Source organism: Hemibagrus wyckioides, linkage group LG13, assembly GCF_019097595.1.
Source record: "Hemibagrus wyckioides isolate EC202008001 linkage group LG13, SWU_Hwy_1.0, whole genome shotgun sequence".
Taxonomy (NCBI): Eukaryota; Metazoa; Chordata; class Actinopteri; order Siluriformes; family Bagridae; genus Hemibagrus; species Hemibagrus wyckioides.
The window spans coordinates 6,837,012-6,859,779 of record NC_080722.1 but is presented as its reverse complement, the minus strand read 5'-3'; the positions used below and the strand labels follow the sequence as shown (position 1 = coordinate 6,859,779).

At 40.1% G+C, this 22,768-nt stretch overlaps 1 protein-coding gene across 22 annotated transcripts in view; it reads left to right on the top strand.

Moving 5' to 3' along the window:
- ryr2a (ryanodine receptor 2a (cardiac)) overlaps positions 1 to 22,768 on the top strand; it is a 170,352-nt gene that overhangs the window by 53,160 nt on the left and 94,424 nt on the right. For 13 of the 22 annotated variants that reach the window (XM_058406218.1, XM_058406197.1, XM_058406202.1 and 10 more), the window contains exons 2-10: positions 4,760 to 4,879; positions 8,447 to 8,551; positions 14,860 to 14,880; positions 17,345 to 17,359; positions 18,971 to 19,045; positions 20,491 to 20,569; positions 20,652 to 20,764; positions 20,865 to 20,964; positions 21,118 to 21,214. In XM_058406218.1, the coding sequence (XP_058262201.1) occupies positions 4,760 to 4,879; positions 8,447 to 8,551; positions 14,860 to 14,880; positions 17,345 to 17,359; positions 18,971 to 19,045; positions 20,491 to 20,569; positions 20,652 to 20,764; positions 20,865 to 20,964; positions 21,118 to 21,214 (725 nt within the window). The remainder of the gene's footprint in view (positions 1 to 4,759; positions 4,880 to 8,446; positions 8,552 to 14,859; positions 14,881 to 17,344; positions 17,360 to 18,970; positions 19,046 to 20,490; positions 20,570 to 20,651; positions 20,765 to 20,864; positions 20,965 to 21,117; positions 21,215 to 22,768) is intronic. The other 9 variants (XM_058406215.1, XM_058406216.1, XM_058406204.1 and 6 more) reach the window with 2 other exon arrangements.

The following is a 22,768-nucleotide window of genomic DNA, read 5'->3' as shown; positions in this document are numbered from 1 at the left end:
GCCCAAGTATGATGGCTGGCACAGGGGCCACCTACAGCCTCACGGATTCATACACAGACTCTGAAGTATAACTCAAGCTTAACATTTACATTTCAGACATTTGGCAGATGCACTTATCCAGAGTGACTTGCAGAAGTGCTTTGAAGTCTCTATCAGTACTGGTTCACTAGGTCACGGATAAAGTATCTCAACCAGTCTAAAAAAATCTTTTGGGGGTAGTTTTAGTAAGAAAAGCAAACAGACAACACTTTTTCGTAAATTAACTTCAGGAAGATAGATAGATAGATAGATAGATAGATAGATAGATAGATAGATAGATAGATAGCATCTCCAAAACTGCAGCTCTTGTGGGGTGTTCCTGGTCTGCAGTAGTCAGTATCTATCAAAAGTAGTCCAAGGAAGGAAAGGCGGTGAACCGGCAACAGAGTCATGGGCAACCAGGGCTCATTGATGCACATGGGGAGCGTAGGCTGGCTCGTGTGATCCGATCCAACAGACGAGCTACTGTTGCTCAAATTGCTGAAGAAGTTAATGCTGGTTCTGGTAGAAAGGTGTCAGAATACACCGTGCATCGTGGTTTGTTGTATATGGGGCTGCATAGCTGCAGACCAGTCAGGGTGCCCATGCTGACCCCTGTGCACCACCGAAAGCACCAACAATGGGCACATGAGCATCAGAACTGGACCACAGAGCAATGGAAGAAGGTTGGCTGGTCTGATGAATCACATTTTCTTTTATATAACATGGATGGCCTGGTGCATGTGCATCGCCTACCTGGGGAACACATGGCACATGGGAAGAAGGCAAGCTGGCGAGAGGCTGTGTCATGCTTTGGGCAATGTTCTGCTGGTAAACCTTCGGTCCTACCATCCATGTAGATGTTACTTTGATATGTACCACCTACCTAAGCAATGTTGCAGACCATGTACACTCTTTCACGGAAATGGTATTCCATGGCTGTGTCCTCTTTCAGCAGGATAATGCACCGTGCCACAAAGAAAAAATAGTTCAGGAATGGTTTGATGAGCTCAACAACGAGTTTGAGGTGTTGACTCAGCCTCCAAATTCCCCAAATCTCCATCCAATCCAGCATCTGTGGAATATGCTGGACAAAAAAGTCAGATCCTTAGAGAGCATTTATATTACAGTACACATGTGCAAACTGGCAGTAGATAATACATGTATATATGAGTCTAGAATATAATGATGTTAATGGTTGAGGAAGTGCAGTGTGTGAGTGTTATCACCTGTCACACACAGGTGAACTATTGTACAATGTTATTGTGAATGGTATGAATGACCTCCTGTAACATTCTCTGTGATAACTAACCTGAACGAGTCTTTTGGAGAATGAGTTCTGCTGACCCGGTAGTGTGTTGTAGAGTGTGTGAGACGGATTGTCCATGACGGAGAGCAGTTTCAGTGACCTCCTGTACCTCACTGACTCAAATCCAGTCAGGAAGAGGTAGGTCTTTAGATGTTTGAAAACCGGCAGTGACTCAGCTGTATAGATGTTTCACTACCAGGTTCATTCCACCAGCCAGGATCCAGAACAGGGAGTCTTGCTTCTTGCCTTCCTCATACCCTGAGAGATGATGGGACTAGTCGAGCAATGCTAAAGGATCAGTGGAAGTGTGTTGCAATGCAGAGTGTGATAAATGCTTTGAGGTAGATTGGTTCATGTCTGTTTTTGGCTTTGCAGACCTGCATCAGTGTTTTAAATGCGATGCAGGCAGCTACAGGAAGTCAGTGGAGCGATCACAGCTATGGGATGGTGTGGGAGAACTGCTGCATTCTGTATCAGCTACAGACGATGAATGGTGCTTAAAGGCAGAGCTACCTATAGAGAGGTGCAGTAGTCCAGTCTCGAAATGACAAGCACCTGAGTGCCTGTGAGGATAGAAATAGACAAAGGTTGTAAAGAACAAATCAGTATAAGCGTTTCAGATTATCAGTGTGAGAGGAAGTCTATGGTTACCTCACATGACCGACCCTCCAGGTTGGAAGCAAACCATTACCATGCTGTGCCATGAATTCCAAGACTCGCAAGGATAGACAAGAGAGTCTTAGGACTGATGACAGTTTCTGACTGATGTAGCAGTTTCTGTGCTGCTCTGAAGCCGAACGATTGCGATTTTGGAGCTTGTTTTGTGACAGATAAAGAGACAGTTGATTAGTGTAGGCAGTGCATTCCAGGATTTTAGAAAGAAAATACAGATGTGATTCCAGTCTGAAGTTGCTGAGTGAGAGAAGGAAGACCACATACGCGTATACACACACACACACAATGTGGCCTGATTTCTTGTCAGTAGGTCAGAGGTCACACTGAAACGTGTCCCTGGGTGATTTAGCAACTAATAATGCTCTATGGTATGAGAGGTGTAAATCTTTAGAGATGCTTGCACTGGCGCTCATTCTTAATCAGTCATTATTTTCCTGCCAGATATCATTGACCCGTGTTTCAAAATGTAAAGCCAACGAAGCAAAATGAAAGCCAATGGATTTATGAAAGCAGGAAGACATACAAATGTTTTTACTTTTTAAAAAATTGTAAATAAAAACACTGGCAGTTGACACGGGCCCAAAAGCATTGCAGCCTTGTGCTGGATTAGTAAATATAATCTAATAGATTTGTAATCTAATAATATAGTATATGTGTAAATATTATAAACACAGACACACACACACACACTTAATTAATCCAGTGAGATTTTTTTTCACCTTTTACTGAACTCCCATCTTATTCAGATTAATTAGATTAAAAATATTTGTAGAAAACATGAATATGCTGTGGTAAAATATAATTATTTTTATTTTAAATGGCAACATGTCTGTGTCTGGTGTAACGGGAATAAAAATTAATATTCAATAAATGATATTAAAATCTGCTGCAGCCTAATTCACATCTACACTGAGCCCAAGGCTGAGAACCTGTGACATGGTTTGAATACTCAAACACAAGATACCATTGCCTTTACTGAAAGATATTGTGTGTGTGTGTGTGTGTGTGTTCTATATTTTTCAAATAGGCCTAAATAATAATCTGCTTTGCATCTTGACCTTTATATGCAGTTTGTCTCCGTCAGTAGTAAATCTGTTTGCCTTAAACAGCGAACATCTGGAAGCACAGTTGTCTCTCTGTGTGTGTGTGTGTGTGTGTGCGCACTCCACTGGTTAATATTTTAAAAGTTTCTCATTTTGTTGAGGTTTAGTGACTGTGTTGTCATCAAATTGTGTTTAAACATTTTTACCCTAGATTTAGAAGTAGCCTTTATTTGTCACATATACATTACAGCACAGTGAAATTCTTTCTTCACATATCCCATCCTTGGAGGTTAGGGTCAGAGTGCAGGGTCAGCCATGATACAGTGCCCCTGAAGCAGAAAGGGTTAAGGGCCTTGCTCAAGGGCCCAACAGTGGCAACTTGAACCCCTGATCTTTCGGTCAACGACCCAGAGCCTTAACCACTCGAGCCACCACCGCCCCTAATTTATGTTGTTGAATGATTGATGTTGCCTAGAAGTGACAAATTGGTCAGTTTTGTGGTCAATGCATTTAAAGGCCAGACTGCATTTAGTGTGAAATTGAACTCATGTGAAAGTTGATTCATTCTTCAGAGATTCTTTAGATGTTTTTCAGTGTAGTATTTTTTTGTTTGTGAATATGTGGGGTGGGGGCATGGTGGCTTAGTGGTTAGCCCTGTTGCCTTACAGCAAGAAGGTCCTGGGTTCAAGTCCTGGGTTCAGGACTTTGCACGGAGTTTGCATGTTCTCCCTGTGCCTGCGTGGGTTTACTCTGGGTACCCTGGTTTCCTCCCAAAGTCCAAAAACATGTACATCAGATTGATTGGTAATTCTAAATTGCCTGGGAGTGTGTGTGGTTGTCTGTCTATATGTGACCCTGTGATGGACTGGTGACCTGTCCAGGGTGTACCCCTGCCTTTCACCCAATGTGTGCAGGGATAGGCTCCAGCAGACCCCTGTGACCCTAATTAGGAATAAGCAGGTAAAGACAATGGATGGATGAATACATGGGGAAAAATTATTAATTGATTGAGAGAAAAGATCATTTTGCCTTAAAAAAGTTAATTGTAGACTTTTACAAATGCCTGGAAGTAACACTAAACTGCTGGTTTAATAGGTGTAGGTGATATGATAAATAAATAATGTCAGTATTCTCAAATGCAGAAATTGCCTGTAGCGTTGCATGAAAAAAGAAGAACGCTTTCTGATTTATATTTGTCTACCAGATTTATATTTTTTAATAAAAGAACCTTAGTATTGAGACTAAAAGGGTGAAAAAAAAATGTAAAAACCTTTAAATATTTAATTGTTGTAAAGTTTGAGTATTCACATTATTACAACACAGTTTTTATCATTAAATCATTTTTAATGTAATAATGTATTAAGATAAAGATCGTGATATTTCAGAAAAGCATTTTATGGCGTAATTTTATCGCAGCGTCAATTTTAAATCTTTATATTACCTTTCTATATTTTTTAGTTTTGATAAAATTACTTTAAGCTGGTGTCTGAATTCATTGTAGATTAAGACTTGAGTCATGAGTCACTGATTAAATTACTGCATCTGTCATGGACAGAGAAAAATAGTTATTTGCTTTTTTGTTATTTGCTGTTTACAGTTTTGCTTGACACTGATGATGATACAATGAAAGGCATGAGAAATGTCACTGCTTAACCTCTGCATTTATAAGGCTGACAGGTGTAATTGTGTGTGTGTGTGTGTTTTCTTTCTTTAGGATGATGAGGTGGTGTTACAGTGTTCTGCTACACTGCATAAGGAGCAGCAGAAGCTCTGTCTGGCTGCCGAGGGCTTCGGGAACCGACTCTGCTTTCTGGAGTCCACCTCTAATTCAAAGGTATCTGTTTCTCTCCATGTCTTTCACTTAACCTGATTAGTCTTAATCATAGTTTACCTAATTGTCCTTGTCTTTTGTCTGTGTTAACTCACTTAACTAGCTAACTAGCTCACCATATGTTAGTTATTAGATTGTAACTAATAGGCTTGGCACTGTTGCCTCACAGCAAGAAGGTCCTGGGTTTGAATCCCGGGTTCAAACAGGCAGGGCCTTTCTGTGTGGAGTTTGCATGTTCTCTCTGTGCCTGCGTGAGTTTACTCTGGGTACTTTGGTTTCCTCCCACAGTCCATTAGGTTGATTGATAATTCTAAATTGTCCATGAGTGTGTGTGTGGTTGTCTGTCTATATGTGTGGCCCTGTCATGGACTGGTGACCTGTCCAGGGTGCACCCCTGCCTTTTGCCCAATGTGTGCTGGGATAGGCTCCAGCAGATCCCCGTGACCCTAATTAGGAATAAAGTGGGTATAGACATGATTTAAGTCTAGTCTGTTAGGTTTTCAGAAAAACAAACCATGGGACTAGACACCGCAATGGCCAGTCGGCTAGCTATAAAATGGCTTATTTGTCCACCCCTGCTTCATTTGTCCACCATGTATCCTAGTTATCTTACCTTATTGATGTCTCCGTCACACAAAGTAAAGCACACTTACACAGTTGTCTGTTACATACTGGTGGTAATGCATATCATCTTGGTGTTAGCATTATGGTGTCCAAAACAAGAAACAATAGCCCGTGACTGCATATGTAGAACAGATATTTAGCAGTGGTATTTTTTTTTTTTTTTTGCTCTGTTTGACTAGATACACAACATGGCCAAATGCATTTATATGACTATTACCCCATATTCTCTTCCCTGGAACTAAGAGGCCCAAACTTGTTCCAGCATAACAATGCCCCGTGCACAAAGCTCCATGAAAACAAGGTTTTTCAAGTTTGGACTGAGGAACTTGAGTGTCCTGCACAGAGCCCTGACCTCAACCCCACTGCACTCTATATTAATGCAGTGCATTTGGAATAGGATGTTGAATAAGTGCATGTCATGGTGAGGGGTCCACATACTTTTCGCACACATATAGTGTATGTCATAATGGCTACAAACTAGCACTAGTAGTGGTAGCTACTGCTGAGTGCTGGTCCGTGAGTACTTGGTTAAAATTAGGCTGAGAGGGCTTTTAGTTTGACCACTGTGGCTGGGCTCCTGATGGCCAGTTCTCAAAAAAAATGATTGATTGAACAAAACAAGGTCTGTGACCTGCGGGTGATGTATTTTACCTCCTACCTCAAGTTCTCTGTTGTGTTTTGCTTTTCCACACCACCCCAGTTAAAAAGAACATATGACTATAACAGACACGTGTTTGTGGCCTGTGTGCTGAGTTTGTCTTTCTGCTCTGTCTAAAAAATGGATTAGTTGGATTGACTGCTCAGAAATGCTCTTGGTGTGTGTGTGTGTGTGTGTGTGATTGCTCTGTGATGGACTGGTGTCCAGGGTGTATTCCAGCCTCTATCCAGGTCCACCACCTCCCTGACCAAGATAAAGTAATGACTGAAGATGAACTGAATGAGATATGCTGCTAATGTAGCTTACACAAATAAAACCTCATCTCATCTAAAAAAATTGAAATAAAAAGAACAAATGAAGCAGTCGATAGAAGGAGGGACTGACAACAGATGAGGGAGGAATTATGAGAATTTCAGTTTTCCTGACTCCTCCGCTCACAATCCATCATGGCCATCCTTTATCCTCTGTACACAAATCAATAAAAGCAACTGGAAAGGGGTCGGCTTGGGACAGGAGGATAAATCTCCTTCTCGTAATAGGAACGAAGATTATCTAAATAATGCAAGCAGGTCCAAACAATCGTTCACATAGTACATATACTGGAATCTGTGCGCAGTTTCTTGTTGAAAATTGGCACATAAGCAGTTGTACAGATCTTAGCTAATAGCAGATCACTTCTACAATAAAAAAAAACATTTTATGATTTAGTTGAGGATGGGGTCTTTATTGCATAATAAGACTGGGCTATTGGTCAATTAGTCTGTTATTAAACATCCATTATGTGCCCTGTGTTCATTTAGTCTATCAACTGAGACATGACTAGAGCTAGCTAACAAAGGAATCCTCCAAAAAATTCAGAAATATGTACATCCTCATGAATTAGGCATGAGATAGAATATTGTCCTGAATACTATGATACAAAATACTAGCTAGATGAATTTGCTGCTCCTATATTTCCATTTGACATTCATTATGACCCCTAACTCTGCAACTGCAACAGCAAAGGTAGTAGCATACAGAGCACGCAGTAGTAGCATACAGAGCACGCAGTGCTAGTGGGAACCTAACTGCACTGAAGCATGTTTACTTAATATATAATCAGAAGGAAGCTTTATGGCACACGTGTCAAACAAATCCTACAGCTTTGTTTCATTTGGTCACTTGGAAAAAATAATGCTGAAGTAATATAATACACACATTATTCAAGTGAGGCAAACCATACCTTTGTATATACTCATGCTCCAGTTTCTACTGCAGCTGGCACATCTGAAATGCTGGATAAAATCAAGGCTTGTGTGCCGTGCTTGATGTAAGTCTCACACACATTTAAAGCAGTGTGTTGTGCTGGGGGAGGGATCTGTTTTGGATTTGTAGAAAAATCATAAATGTTTTCCTGATCTGTACAATTAAATTACTGTGACCTCTTTTGCATTTAAGATGGATGTCAGACAGCTGGAGGAGCGTGATGACAGTAGTTTGTTAACTTTTATTATATTGAAAACAATATGCCAATCAGGCATAACATTATGACCACCTGCATAATATTGTGTCGGTCCTCCTTTTGCTGCCAGAACAGCCCTGACCTGTCATGCACTGTGTATTCTGACAACATTCATACAACTTCTTCAGCAATTTGACCAACAGTAGCTCGTCTGTTGAATCGGACCACACATGCCACCCATCAATGAGCCTTGGCCGCCCATGACCCTGTCGCCGGTTCACCACTGTTCCTTCCTTGGACCACTTTTGATAGATACTGACCACTGCAGCTCAGGAACACCCCACAAGAGCTGCAGTTTTGGAGATGCTCTGATGCAGTGGTCTAGCCATCACAATTTGGCCTTTGTCAAACTCGCTCAAATCCTTACACTTGTCCATTTTTCCTGCTTCTAACACATCAACTTTGAGGACAAAATGCTCACTTGCTGCCTAATATATCCCACCCACTAACAGGTGCCATGATGAGGAGATCATCAGTGATATTCACTTCACCTCTCTGTTCTAATGTTATTTTATGTCTGATCGGTGTGTGTGTGTGTGTATATATATATATATATATATATATATATATATATATATATATATATTTATATATAAAATTGAATGGAATAAAATGTAATTGTTTATTAGTGTCAGTATCGTCTCATGTCTCATGTCAAAATTAAGATGACACAAGGACTGAATGAACGAGTGTTTGAAACAATCCCTCTTCCACCATCTCCACATTATTTCAGCTGTTTGATGAATTGATATGACTAAACTGACCTGCAATATCTCTCTGTTTCCAGAATGTTCCTCCAGACCTGTCGATATGCACATTTGTGCTGGAGCAGTCCTTATCCGTGCGTGCTCTTCAGGAGATGCTGGCCAACACAGAGGAGAAGGCCGAGGGGGTAAGTGACACCTAGCATGCTAACCGCCCCTGCCTCAGCTGGGTAACATAATCTCCCCTCTAATACATTCTCTTCTAGTCTATATCCCTTCATCAAAGACACATTAATCACCCAGGTTGTGCTGTTTAGAAAAAGGTCTTATTTTGTTCTGTTTTAATCCACATTCACTTAGAACATAGAATGTTTAATGAACACATATTCAACTAAAAATATCACTGTGACATTTTGTAGAAAAAAACAGTTAAATGTAATGCTCTTTTAAACATATTTTCTAATAAATGCCTTGCTATCAGTCACTTGGAATATGCAGCTTTTTGTCTTAAAAGGACAAACTGGACTAAACTATGATGATAAACAGCTTAAGTGCAATCCCTGAGCATTCAACCTATGATTACCGTATCGTACCACAGTGGACACACCAGTGCAGAAAGATATATGAAGAAGATATCTGGTGTCACATGGCTATATATATATACAAACAAAATACAGTGCAGAATGGAAAGACCAAGAGAGGGAAAGGTTAGAAAGTGAAGAATTAAGTAACGTGGAAAAAGCAAATGGACAGCAAAAAGGATGAAAGAGTAGAAAGTGAGGGAGAGAGGAGGGGCTACACTGTGCACCTGTGGGTGGGGTTTTAAAGCCGCTGATTGGTTGCTCACTGTGACATCAACAGGTAACAGCTAGAATGCACATTTGTTGTTGTTTTTTTAACAGATGTTGTTTCAGATCTTAGCGTTCTTTAAGTGGCACTAGCGTGGTGGATCACAGTTGAATTATTTCCTGCTTTTGAGTTAGTCTGGGAGTCTACACAATGCTCTGATGCTCACACCCTGCTCTGCTTCTTGTGCATCAGTAGTCCAGTCACACTGTCACAGACACACACTGTGGGTTTAGACTTGGGCGTGCTGCGTCAGTATCCATGCCTCCCTTTTTTTTATTTTTCCTCTTTTAACTTGGACAGTTGTTGATTTGACATTTGAATCCAACCTACCATAACAAAAATGGGGAGAGAGAGAGAGAGAGAGAGAGAGAGAGAGGAATTGTGAGGCAGGTACTTTCTGCTCTTGTCACTGATCAGTGCTCATAAAGTAGAAAACAAATCATGGAAAATGAGTGGGAGAGAATTTGAGCTCTACTTTTGTCATTGGCCAGTCCTAATGAGGAAATAACAGAACATGGAAAATAACAGAGAGAGAGAGAGAGAGAGAGAGCGAGAGAGAGAGGGATGGCCAAGCATCCTTGTGAGACAGCAATTTTCAACCAAAAGACATTTCCAAACACTTTCTCTCCTCTCCCCCATCTCTTCTCTTCTCCCAACCCCCTCCACTCCTCTTCTTCCCCCTCCTCCTCTCCTCTTTCCTATCTCTTCCACTCCTCTTACCCCCCCCCCACCCCCTCATCTCCCCATCTTCTCTTCTTTTACGATTTTGAATTGTGTTGCTTGATTTGGGAATTGCTACACGTGCACAAGCCTTTCATACACAGAGGTAAAGAACGGAGAGGAAAGATGAAGAGAGAGGATGACATCAGGTGGAAACCTACATACTGCATTGTGTGTGTGTGTGTGTGTGTGTGTGTGTGTGTGTGTGCACACTTGAGCTGGATGAATGATGTGAATTAGAGGAAACAGAGACACCACAGTGAGCGTAATTTTACTGAGTCCAAGAGAATTGTAAGGACTGCGCCAAAACACCCACCCACACACACACACTCACACACACAAACACATTCTTAACACACACAACCTCACTCTTACTCTCTCTCGCTCTCTACATGCAGTAGAAAGTAACTCATGCACTCCTTCCTTGTGATTTAGCCAAATTAAAGGCTGTCAGTAATTCAACAAAGGTGGATTAGACTTTTAAATGGTGAAAAAGACTTTTAAACTATTAAAGTAATCTATATAGAATAATAAATTGTTCCGAATGCACTGTAATGGCCAAGAAACCGTGAGCGGTGGTTTAAGAACGTTACAACGTCTATGCTCTCATAAAGAATGCACCAAGGATATCCATTAATATGCAAATTGGAAACACTTGATGTCCTCCTAACAGGTACTTAACACGTTGATGCGAGGTTGTAATTTTTTTGTGATTTATTTAATGCTAGCCAATCAAAACGGTTCCTCGCTAACACTGCTTTCCTCACCAGTTCTGTGGATAATGTAATGGTAATGCTATGGTAATGTTTTTGCTTACAGTGTTGTCGACCACTACTAATAATCATAATAAACATATCAGTGGGAGGTTCAAGACCTGTTTCTTTTTTCAATCACAATAGCATACATACATACTCATTCTGCTCCCCAGACTGATAGATGAAAAAACATTTCAGTGCTTTAAATAAATATTATGCTTTTTTTAATGCTTAAAACCAAGCATCCTTCATTACAAGTGAGTATCTAATGTTCTACTGCTTGCTACTGAATGTAGGTTTAATCACTCTAAAATACTTCTAATGTTTGCATGCTTGTTAATAGCTGCTTAATGTCAGCTAATGGTGAAGACATAACATTAATGTTATGTCTTCACCATTCCTTTCACTGGGACTAAGGGGCCAAGTCCAACCCCTGAAAAACAACACCTGAATTCAATGATTTGGAGGGGTGTCCCAAAACTTTTGGCAATATAGTGTAGCTGTTTTTAAGCTGGCTAGCTTCACTATGCTAGGTAGAGATAGAGGCAGAAATGTAAAGGCTTGCTAATAGTGTTATAACATGAGCAAGACTGCTTTTGACTAATCAAATGGAGTGCTAGTTGCCCAAGAGTTTCTTCCATTTCAGGATTTCAAATGATTGAAAATCAAACATTTCTGTTTTCATCACTCTACTTGCAGTGTGTGAAAATAAAAGTTTTCAGTTTATTAAAGTGGAAAAAAGTACTGGGAAAAAATCAGAGACAGTTCATATTTCATAAAGACACCTGTCTCTCCACTCAGGTGAAACAATAATGGCGTTAATAAAAAATTCTAATTAATTCAGCAATTACCTTCCTCAGAAGAGGCACTTCATGTGAGACGGTGTGTGTGTGTGTGTGTGTTCAGAGCTGTCTCTCAGCTTAAAAGGTGAAGCGGAGTCATTTATGAAACGATAACTGGGTAATGAGATCTCACTGCCAGTCACTGTGAGCAATTACCCACCTGAAATCAGCAAACATTTTCATTTATTAGTCACCACTGGAGCGTTGCTGGAGCTGACACATGAGGGATCAATAATGAGTGAAAGAGAGGCTAGGAGGAGAGGATAGCTCCAAGCGGCAGAGAAATACGTTTAACGTTTATTTGTACATGTGCAGCATTTAGCAGAAACACTTAATGTTGCTTTATAGCCTTCATCACAGATGTGTTAGTTACATAGGTTTGAGACTTGGAATACACTTAAGCTAAAACCATGTTTGTGTGATCAACTATGAAGAGTGCACAAGGCTTTTTACATTCTTTGTGAAAAAGCTTGGAGCTTACTCATTGCCTGAAGATAGACTGTGTCTCTGCTGTTCAGACAGCCAGGGCTTTTATTTCACCACTGTGTGCCAGAGAGATGCGACATGTCTTGTTCATACCTTAGGGGATGGCAGGTCAAGTCAAGGCTTGTTAGAGGCCCTAAGGTCCGTAGGATTTCTAGATCTCTGTTTGATTTTGTGGCCAAGAATTTAGATCTGATGTGGGCAGCTACTGGAAACATGTGGAGGGAACAAGAAGTTGAGCAGCTGCATTCTGGATCAGTGACATGTTCCTGCTAAGAATGAGCTGCAGTAGCCCAGTCTTACTGAGCAAGCACCTGAGTGGCCTCGGTAGATAGAATTGCCCAGAAGGAGAGAAGGTTGGCTGTGTACACTGGCAGGAGTTCTCCAATGTGAACTTATAATGGCGATGCACCTTGGTGTATATTCACTAATCAGGCATAACATTATGACCACCTGCCTAATATTGTGTTGGCCCTCCTTTTGCTACCAAAGCAGCCTTGACCCATTATGCACTGACACCTTTCTATCAGAACCAGCATTAACTTCTTCAGCAACAGTAGCTTGTCTGTTGGATCGGATCACACGGGCCAGCCTTCACTCCTCATGTGTATGAATGATCATCATCCATGACCCTGTCTCCGGTTCACCACTGTTCCTTCCTTGGACCACTTTTGATAGATACTGACCAGTGCAGACCGGGAACACCCCACAAGAGCTGCAGTTTTGGAGATGCTCTGATCCAGTGGTCTAGCCATCACAATTTGGGCAGTCAAACTCGCTCAAATCCTTACACTTGTCCATTTTTCCTGCTTCTAACACATCAACTTGAGGACAAAATGTTCACTTACTGCCTAATATATCCCACCCACTAACAGGTGCCATGATGAGGGGATAATCAGTCTTATTCACTTATTCACTTCACCTGTCAGTGCTCAGAATGTTATGCCTGATCGGTGTACAGTATTTCAGTCTTAATGGAATTTAGTTTCTGGACATGAGCTGCCATACATGTCGAGCAGGGTGGCAGATATGCTGAGATCCATGCATAAGCATGAGTGACTGAGAGTGGGAAGGAAGGAATGAGTCAACATTATACCAGCGGTATGAAAAGTCGTATGAGGATATTAGCTCGATGAGAGAAGTTTTTTCATTTTTAGTTGCACTAAAGAAGCTGTTTCACACAAAATGCAGTGAAGTTCACCTAGTCTCATTGGAACTACAGTTAGATTTATTAATTTTGTTCCCCAGATTTTCTTCATAAATTAGTCAGCCAGCAGACTCGGATGAAAGCACTTTCTGCCCTCTTGCTCTTACGTCAGGTCACAGATGCCCATGACAAGACCTTGAAAGAAATTTGAGCACCGGTTTTCGAAGCCAAAAACAGCTTTTTATTTTCACCCAATCACTGACTTCTATCTAAAAGATAGAAAGAAAAATCTAAACAACTTATTTGAAGTTAACTATATCTATTGTTAAGCTGGTTAAGCTAGTAATAATACTTTATATATATAAAGTATTATATATATATATATATATATATATATTATATATATATAAGCTGTTTAAATAACAAGAATGAACATTCCTGGGACTGAAGTACACAGTGAAGTTTGCATGGAGACACACTCTTTCCTAAACCTCATCAACATCTCACTGTGACTACTGAAAACCTGGATTCAGATGTATCTCCAGTACAAAACTATAGAAGCCAGCATTTCACACCAATTATTGTAGCTGACTGATAACAGTTAGGGTGCACACAGAATTGTGTACATTTTGTTATTTTGCCAACATGCTCTCTGACAATCCATCACTTTCAACCATTACAGAGCCCTATGAATATATTATTATATAGATTATTGTTAGATGTGAAGAGTTTGTGGTGACACAGCTTTATGTACACAAGACACACTGAGCCGTCATTAAAGATTTAACTGCTTTTGGTTTTTCACTCTTCATATGCTTCATTCTCACTGCAGCACATTTTAACCTGAAAGCAACTAATATGTCTCCAAATCTTTTGCAATACTAACCATCTTTCATGCTTTGGTAGTGGTCGTGTTATCTCTTGTTTTAATAACCTAGTGAATTCTGTGTTGCTTTGATGAATATATATCATGACTTCATCAAAATGTTGATCATTACAGTGGTGGGCAAAGCTGTTTCTCATCTTTGTATTGATTTATTTTTATTTTTTGCGTTGTTGCCAAGCGTTTGCTCTGGCATCGGATGGGGTGTCTGATTCCAGCAGGGTTGGGGTCAGCATTTTTAATTATTTATTTATTTTAGCTACTAATCAGACTAAATAACTCAGTCCTGAATATACATCTGTAGACTGAAAAAAAAATCAGTGTTGAAAAATAATTATTAAATATTCATATAATAATGGAGAATAATTCATAAATAAAACATAAGCTACACAATAAAAAAAAGTTAAAAATAATAATAATATTAACATCAGTTTAATGCTTATGAAGATGTATTTCTAGAATTTTAAGAAATTGATTAATTAAACTTCATAGTGAAAGATTTTTCTTCACTAAATAATACAGCAAATGTCCTTAAGTTGGTGCACTTCATCATTCTCTTCTTCAAGTATGTTTACCTAACTAAAGGTACTTTCCCTTGAGCGCAGCACCTCGCTGATAACCCCAAAACCCCCTCTAGAGATTGGCCAGAGCTTGGATGCAAACCTCAGCCCTGCATCTCTGAGCCCTACAGCATGCCCTTCTTGCTGACAGAGCCCATTCTCTGTTTCTCTAATAGAATTGTTCTGAGCAATGTGGGATTAAGTCCTCTTACGTCTTTTTTGCCTCTTCTTTGTTTTGCCTCTCCTCATTTCCACAGCAAGTAGATGTGGAAAAATGGGTATGTCTGCATTTTTATGCACGCAAAGCATCAGCCAGCTCTGACAACCCTGTTCACCTGCCAGTCATCTTTCAGGCAATATTCTGCATCAAAGATGAGCTACACATAGGCACTCACACACACACACACACACACACACAGAAAGCAGCAATATCTTCTCAGGCACCTAGGTTCACAGTGTCAGCCTGAGGATGTGTTGCCCATGGACCGTGGAAGAGATATTGAATATATTGCGCACTAAGCTGACCAGAAACATCTTACTGGCTAGCTGGCCTTGCATATATGCATAATGCGAAACAAAGTGTGTGAAGCAAATGGCTTTCATCCTGTGAATTTACATTGTGCTTGACCATGGATAGAAATAAAATTGACTCTAGCAGTAGCTAGAAACATGACAGAATTGACCCAGAATATTGTCTGAAAATAAAATTTCATAAAATCATCCCGTTTTTGTGTTTATTCACAAATCATTCATCATACAAAATCATTCCTCTACATGTCTGAAATGTAAATGAGCCAAAATGATACTCATTATTATCATTTTTGAATAGGACATGTTCCAGGATCCGTGTGCACTGTCTTAGTTCTCGTCCTTCAACCAAACATCAGTCTGTAACTCCTATACCTCGTATTACTGACCTGCTTCTTCCAAATATATACCAGTTTAACATACTCTGTGTTTAGATTTGAGTATCCTCGTTACTGCTCTGTCTTTGTAGGTTTGGATAAAATGGTGTCTTGCTAAGCTAATGTTAGCTAGCTACACATGCAAACTATTAGAGATATACTTAAAGCAATGCTCTATACACTGCTCTGTAGTTTCCTGACTGCTGTATGACTCCAATGGCAACAAAGCCAGGTTAGTACACTATCTATACAACTGACAGAGCTAGCTTTAGAACATATCGAAAACCACATATTTCACCACATTTCATCAGAGAGAGGTGTGGGCAGTGTTGGCGGTTTTGTTGCACGGAAGCAGTATGTGAAGGGAATCTGCAGGTGGCTCAGTAATGGGAGGTGTACGAGGCACACAATCATGATTAATGTGTTGAAACGAAACAGGAATGCCTCCTACCAAAAGAAATCACATTCACCTCTGTCTTATTGAGGCTTGAATGGAAAGAGCATGGAGTGTACACACTTCTCATTTTTAAGGAGTTCATAGTGAGCCTTGGGATTTTTGAAAACGCGTGTCACTATATAAAGTGGATCAGAGCGGCAGGAAAAAGCATTAGCGCCATTTCTGCATCCCGTTAAATGTCTCCCATTCTACTCTAGCCAATGCTTTTATGTTGCATTACATTGCTTAGTGCCCTTTAAATCGCATCGCCTTCTGCCCTTGCTCTTTTGTGTTGGTTCATTACTGTGTCACTTCTTGACTCTTATTGACTCGCTTGGCAGATGGCTGCATGTCTGCTTGTCTACCCTGATCAGGGTCTGTTTGAGGGTCACAGACCACAGAAGGCATGTCGTTAAGATCTTATGAACATCACATCGGATTTTAATTATTAGTGGACGCTTCAGAAAGCAATTCTGACTTTGCACTAGACTGGAGGAAATGACAGTTTCAGGGTTTGATTGGTATTACTGCTTACTTTTAGTACTTTTTTGATTATTTTCTGAATTGAAGAAAAAGACTCCAATAAGCATGTAAAGGCAGCAGTATAATATGGAAAGTTGGGCATGTTATTGAGTCTGTGTCTGGAAAAGGCTCTGATTGGACAAGCTTGGAGATATGAGGCATTTGTATATGTTCATACATTTAACAGATCAAGCTGTATGACACCACTAGACATGCTTTTAGAGAATCTTAATATATTTGTTTTATGCTTAAAATCTTCACTGCCAGTGTTGGTTATCTTAATTGAGGACCTACTGTGAAATCCATGTAATAAAGCTCACGTACAGGCTCCAAGACATGCCCAGCTATTCCTACTCATTTTCAGCGTCTACAATATCTCCTGCTACTGTATGCTTCTGCACTTTTTTCACGATCTCCTGATTTCTCCCTTTTAATAAGCAGTTTTTTTTTGTAAAGACAATAACACCCATCTCTTTGTAAGGTAGTAGAGAGGTAGAAGCATTGCACAGTTAAGCCTCATAAGAGCCCGAGCTCATAATGTAACACCATTTTTGCAAAGGTTAGGGAAATGTGCTAATTAAATTTTTTTTGCAAAGCCTTAGAACACTGCTTTATGTAGTTCTTAAGAGACATTTAAGCAATATATAATACATACAGTTTTCCACTTACACCAAATAGTCAATCAGACAGATTTCTTTGGCAAAATATTTCCTTTAAAGGGCAATTTTATGTCATCAAACACCTTCTTGGGGCAAAGAGAAAAAAAACAGCTATGTATTTATGCTGTTTTTAGCCATATGTTATCTTATCTGGCACGATTCAGTTGCATTTTTCATTATTAACAATATTTATACTTATTTTTTTTCTCATGCCATGCAGAAATTTATGATGAAGGTAAGACTGTGTGTATCTGTCTGTGTCTGAGTGCGTCTGTTTCTGTCTGTGTGTCTGTGTGTGTTTTTATCATCTCTATTTCTGTTAATAACCACTGCCTTTAGAAGTTTCTGTTTAATATCATATTTTATGTCACTCATATCATTCTCTAAGTTCCTGCACACTGTTGTATACATAAATCAGCCAATCATGTAACAGCAGTGCTAATCATTAAATCATACAGGTTCAATTAAAACATGAGAATGGTGGGAGAATGTAGTCTCACTGACCTTGACTATGGAACAGAGAGGCTGGTTTGAACGTTTCAGAAATTGTTGATCTCCTGGGAATTTCATGCACAGCGGTCTATAGAGTTTCAACATTCAGTGTGTGGGATATCTAACCAGAAGAGAATGACTGGACTGGTTTGAGCTGACAGGAAAACTACAGTATCTCAAATAACCACTCTTTACAACTGCTGTGATCAGAAAAGCATGTCAAAATGCACAACACGTCAATCCTTGACGGAGATGAGCTACAACAGCAGAAGACCACGTCAGATTTTTTACATCCGTCAGCCAGGAACAGGACAGCTGTTTTGCAGACTTTCCGAAACATTAAATGTAACTCTAGACGGATAGCAAATATTTAGTATTGCTCTTTTATAAATACAAAAAGTCACTGGTGAAATATTCCATTTAGTCTGATTGCTGTTTTGTTAATGACAACCAGGTTTGTCTCTCTTATTAGACTACCTATAAGAAGTTAAAGACAAGAAAGGAATGTATATATGGTCTCTATGTGTGTGTGTGTGTGTGTGTGTGTGTGTGTGTGTGTTTCAGGGCACTTTATTAGGTATAACTGTCACACTCACTGTGCATAGGAATGATGAGATTTAGTCTCTAACCATATAACAGTAGGTGTAGAGTCAGAGACTAAATCTCATTCCTATGCACGGTGAATGTGACAACCTTTTCCCAGTGTCTGTTTAAGACCAAGTGCCATCGCCGTGGTATTAATGTCAGTACATGTCAGTGCTACGCTGTGGTGACAGGGTGTTCAGTGTAGCAGGCCAGCTACAGTCAATAACTAATAAAATGACAATCAAGAACTAATTTCCTTTAATCTGATTAAGTGTTTCAGGGCTGCACTTGTTATCACCCTCAAGACAGATTTCTCACAAATAATCCATATTCAGTATTGTCTTAATCAATAGCCCATAGTCCCTTATTGTGTGTGTGTGTGTGTGTGAGAGAGAGAGAGAGAGAGAGAAAGAGAGCATAGCGATGCTAGCTGTAGTGTGTAGTTGGCTAATCAGCTGGATAGGAAACAGCTGCAGATAGGTTTAAAGGGATGTTTATCTGCTGTCTCTGAAGTGCTTGTTTGCAATAATCACACATATGCCGCAGGTGCATTGGATAAGCATTAGGTTCTAAAACGCTGGAGGATTGTTTGAAATTTCTTCCTGTTATGACTCTCACCTGCAGCTGTTTTCTCCAACCAGATGAAACCCTCTGCCCATGTACTCTAAACATCGTTTTTCTGCTGGTGAAGCTCTTAAATAAACCTGATTTGAAATCCTGTTAATGTTCCCCTTTGTGTAAATGTGTGTATGTGTGTGTGTTCTTATAGACAGCGCAGGGCGGAGGTCATCGCACTCTTCTCTACGGCCATGCTGTCTTACTCAGGCACTCTTACAGTGGAATGGTGAGTCAAGCGTGTGTGTGTGTGTGTCACTGAGCACACTATTAGAGGAAGTCATGCTGCAGTGGATTGCAAGACTTATTTATAGTTGATAAAATAGATAGAATAAATAGGTAAAGAGTATTTAAATTCTGCTTTAGGACTACATTTCCATGTAAATTTAAACGTAACAGGGGACATCTATAATAATTAATAATAATAATAATAATAATTTGCATGGGATCTCTTTCTCAACAAAGCTTATGGTGTCCTTTATACCCCCATCCTTGTAGTTAGCTAGATCTCAATATCCTGCATTTAAACCCCAACAAAGTCTTTTTAAATGTCATCTATATTACTCTGATAATACTCTGCCTTCTGTTTGGTTTGATAGGAGAAGATAAATTAAAGAGCTAAATTATTCCTTACCTCGTGAATTTGGATGGCATATTTACATTTGTGGTTGAAAGTTTGTGGACCCCTGACCGTCACAGTGCCTATAATGTCTTTGTGTACTGAAGCATTATAATGTCTCTAACTGAAACTAAGAAGCCCAAACCTGTTCAAGCATGACAGTATCCCTGTGCACAAAGCCAGCTCCATGAAGACATGGAGTGGAAGTATTCAAGTGCCCTGACCTTAGCCCCACTGAACACCTTTGAGATAAACTGGAACACAGACTGCATCCCAGACCTCATCATCAGCTCCTGACCTCACTAATGCCCTTGCAGCTGAATGAGCAAAAACCCTTACAGGTTCACTCCAACATTTAATGGAAAGCCTTCACAGAAGAGTGGAGCTTATAATGGATGAATAAATCTGGAATGGGATGTATGGGAGTGATGTTTAGGTGTCCACAAACCTTTGGCCATATAGGCATACTGTAGAAGGTAAAATACAGTGTAATCATTCCAGACAGTTAAGCATTACTGACATGGCAGATTCGGACAGGAATCAAATCCCAGTTATTGATAGTAGTTCTAAGCTCTCTATCAAGAAAGTAATGACTTGACTTTAAATGAAATGGTCATTACGTACCATTTACCCTAAATATAGTCAGAACTTACTTTGTTTAGCATTGGATTCAGTTGTAGTTCATGTAAGGTAGCTTTATACACTCATGTCACACTCTGTAGAGGTGTTCAGGACCTCACAAAGACTTGCTTTTCTGATTTCCGACACTGCATGACACACTAATATCTATTAGAGCTAAAAGGAGTAGCAGCAGCCAAAGAAGCTGAATCTTTCTCAACAAAAGCTTTACACTCAGGCAGACTCGAAGATGAAATTGTCAAATAAAAGATGATTCCAGTTGCATATTAGTTTTTTTTTTTTTAATATAGCCATGTTGAATAGTGTTATGGAGCCAGATGTGTTTTGGAGCACGTGTGAAACAGTTTCGGGTTTGTGTGGCTGTTTATGTACTTTATGGAGTTCTGCTATGAGTTTACACTCCTGCCTTTGTCCAGTACCTCTGCTGTTTGTCCACATCGCGCTCATCGACAGATAAACTTGCCTTTGATGTAGGACTTCAAGAAGACACGACAGGTACTGCTCATCTAAAGCTACTAATTAATCAGCTCCACACTTTCAGAGTAAAGCTAGATACAGGATGTGTGTGTGTGTGTAGGTGAAGCATGCTGGTGGACTATACATCCTGCCTCTAAGCAAAGATCAGAAGGGGAAAAGGTGCGTGTAGGTGATGACCTCATCCTGGTCAGTGTGTCCTCCGAGCGGTACCTGGTGAGTCACTGAAAAACGACTTTGTGTGTGTGTGTGTTAGTGTCTGCTGATATTCCCCAACATCCATATCCTTCCTTTTCATCTCTCTCTCTCTCTCTAGCACTTGTCGTATGGCAGTGGCAGTTTGCATGTGGATGCTGCCTTCCAGCAAACTCTGTGGAGCGTAGCACCAATCTGCTCGGGGAGCGAGGTCGCTCAGGGTGAGAGAGAAAAGGGGAATGAGTTCAAGCAAGATACCATATTACCAGATTCACCCAAGCTAAATCTGCTCACACACACACACTTCCAATCACTGTTCCCCTTCTCTTTTTTCTTCTCTTCTCTGTTCTTCTCCTCTCTTCTCTCCATTGTAGGTTTCCTGATTGGTGGAGACGTCTTGCGGTTGTTGCATGGTCACATGGATGAGTGTCTGACTGTTCCATCAGGAGAGCATGGTGAGGAGCAGCGCAGGTCAGTGCACTGGGTTCCTTTGTGGAGCTTTGCCTGAGTGAGATTTCTGGGTCACTGCAGAAAACCTCAGTTAAGGGTGGAAGAGTAGCTAGTTCCTCAGGAAGAGGGGCTGGTGACCGTCAACTGTTCTAAAATATAGCCATGGATCTATACAAACAAATCGATAGAATGTAGTTAAAAAAATGTAATGGGGTGCATGATATGAGCAAAAATATATGTGGTTTAAAAGCAGTTGGATGGTGTGATGTGCTACAGCATATAAGTAAAATAATTTACACATAATGAGATGGTTTTTTCACTGGTGTGATATTAAAGCTGTGTGTTTGAAGCATTGGGCTTTGGTGTGTTTGGCATACTATAATGTTTTGGTCTATGACTCTCTGGCCGTCAGTGTCGTAGCGCACCGGGAAGCCAAAGTAGACCAGACTCTAAAGAACTAAGGGAACTTTATATCTCCTGCAACCTGCTGAACGTAGCTAGTGCTGTTTTTATCCAGCCAATACGCTGGTATGACAGTATGTGAGTCTATTAGATTGTAAAAGGCAGTATGTTCAGGGGAAGTGTTTTCACTACTGAGTGAAGTGGGAAGCATCCCCATCGACTCTCTTGGCAACTGGTTCGACTTGTTCAGGAAAGGGAGCGTGGGATTGATTAAGTTTAAATGTTTTGTGCACTGCATGTAACATAGTCAGTATTTTATGATAAAAAAAAATCCCACTTTATTATGCAATCTGCAAAACATCCAAAGCTTGTATCGATAAGATATGATGTAATACACTGCTGCTATTCTCCTAATATTTTCATATCGTTTCTCAACAATGTATTGCATTACTGCTAATATTTTTCTTCATCTAGGGCCTAGCACAGTATGTAAAGTTCAATAAAAAACACCATTAAGACACCATCTAAAGCTTTGCTAGAGGAACGCTTGTATAATTTAAGCCTTGCAACACATGCAGTTTATATTATAAATGCACATATTGTTTATTGCCCATGTAATGTATAAAACAGGCACTGCTAACACCTTGCAGTAGCATGTGAACTGGCTGGACAGTCGAGAAACATAGCCATTCACAATTGGCATTATTAATGCATCTCCTCACATTTTTACCTTTACAGGCTGTTTCCAAAGTTTTAATCATGTGATCTTCCTCTGCATTAATTTTCAGACAGAAATGTCCCATGAATCCTGTCTCTTGCACCTGTTTTAAAAACTTTTAGCTTGTGCTAACGTCTAAATGAATAAGGGATGAGAAGCATTGCAAATATTTTAAAAAACGGCTGACCCAAGCACAAAAAAATTTAGATGAGGCATTTTGGAGATGAGTAAAATGGGCCACTGTTCCTGCGCAGGATATTTTGCCATGTCACTGACCCACATTTCCTTCCCACTCAGTTTGAAAACAAAAATGCAGGGACAGGATAGTCAAGTACATAGCGTATAGTGTAGGAGTATGGTGCATAGTGGGCAACTCTGAGACAATTACTCAACAGAGAGAAAGAGTACAAGTGGGAGAGAGAGCGTTTAAGGTGTGCGTTTGTGAGACAATTCAG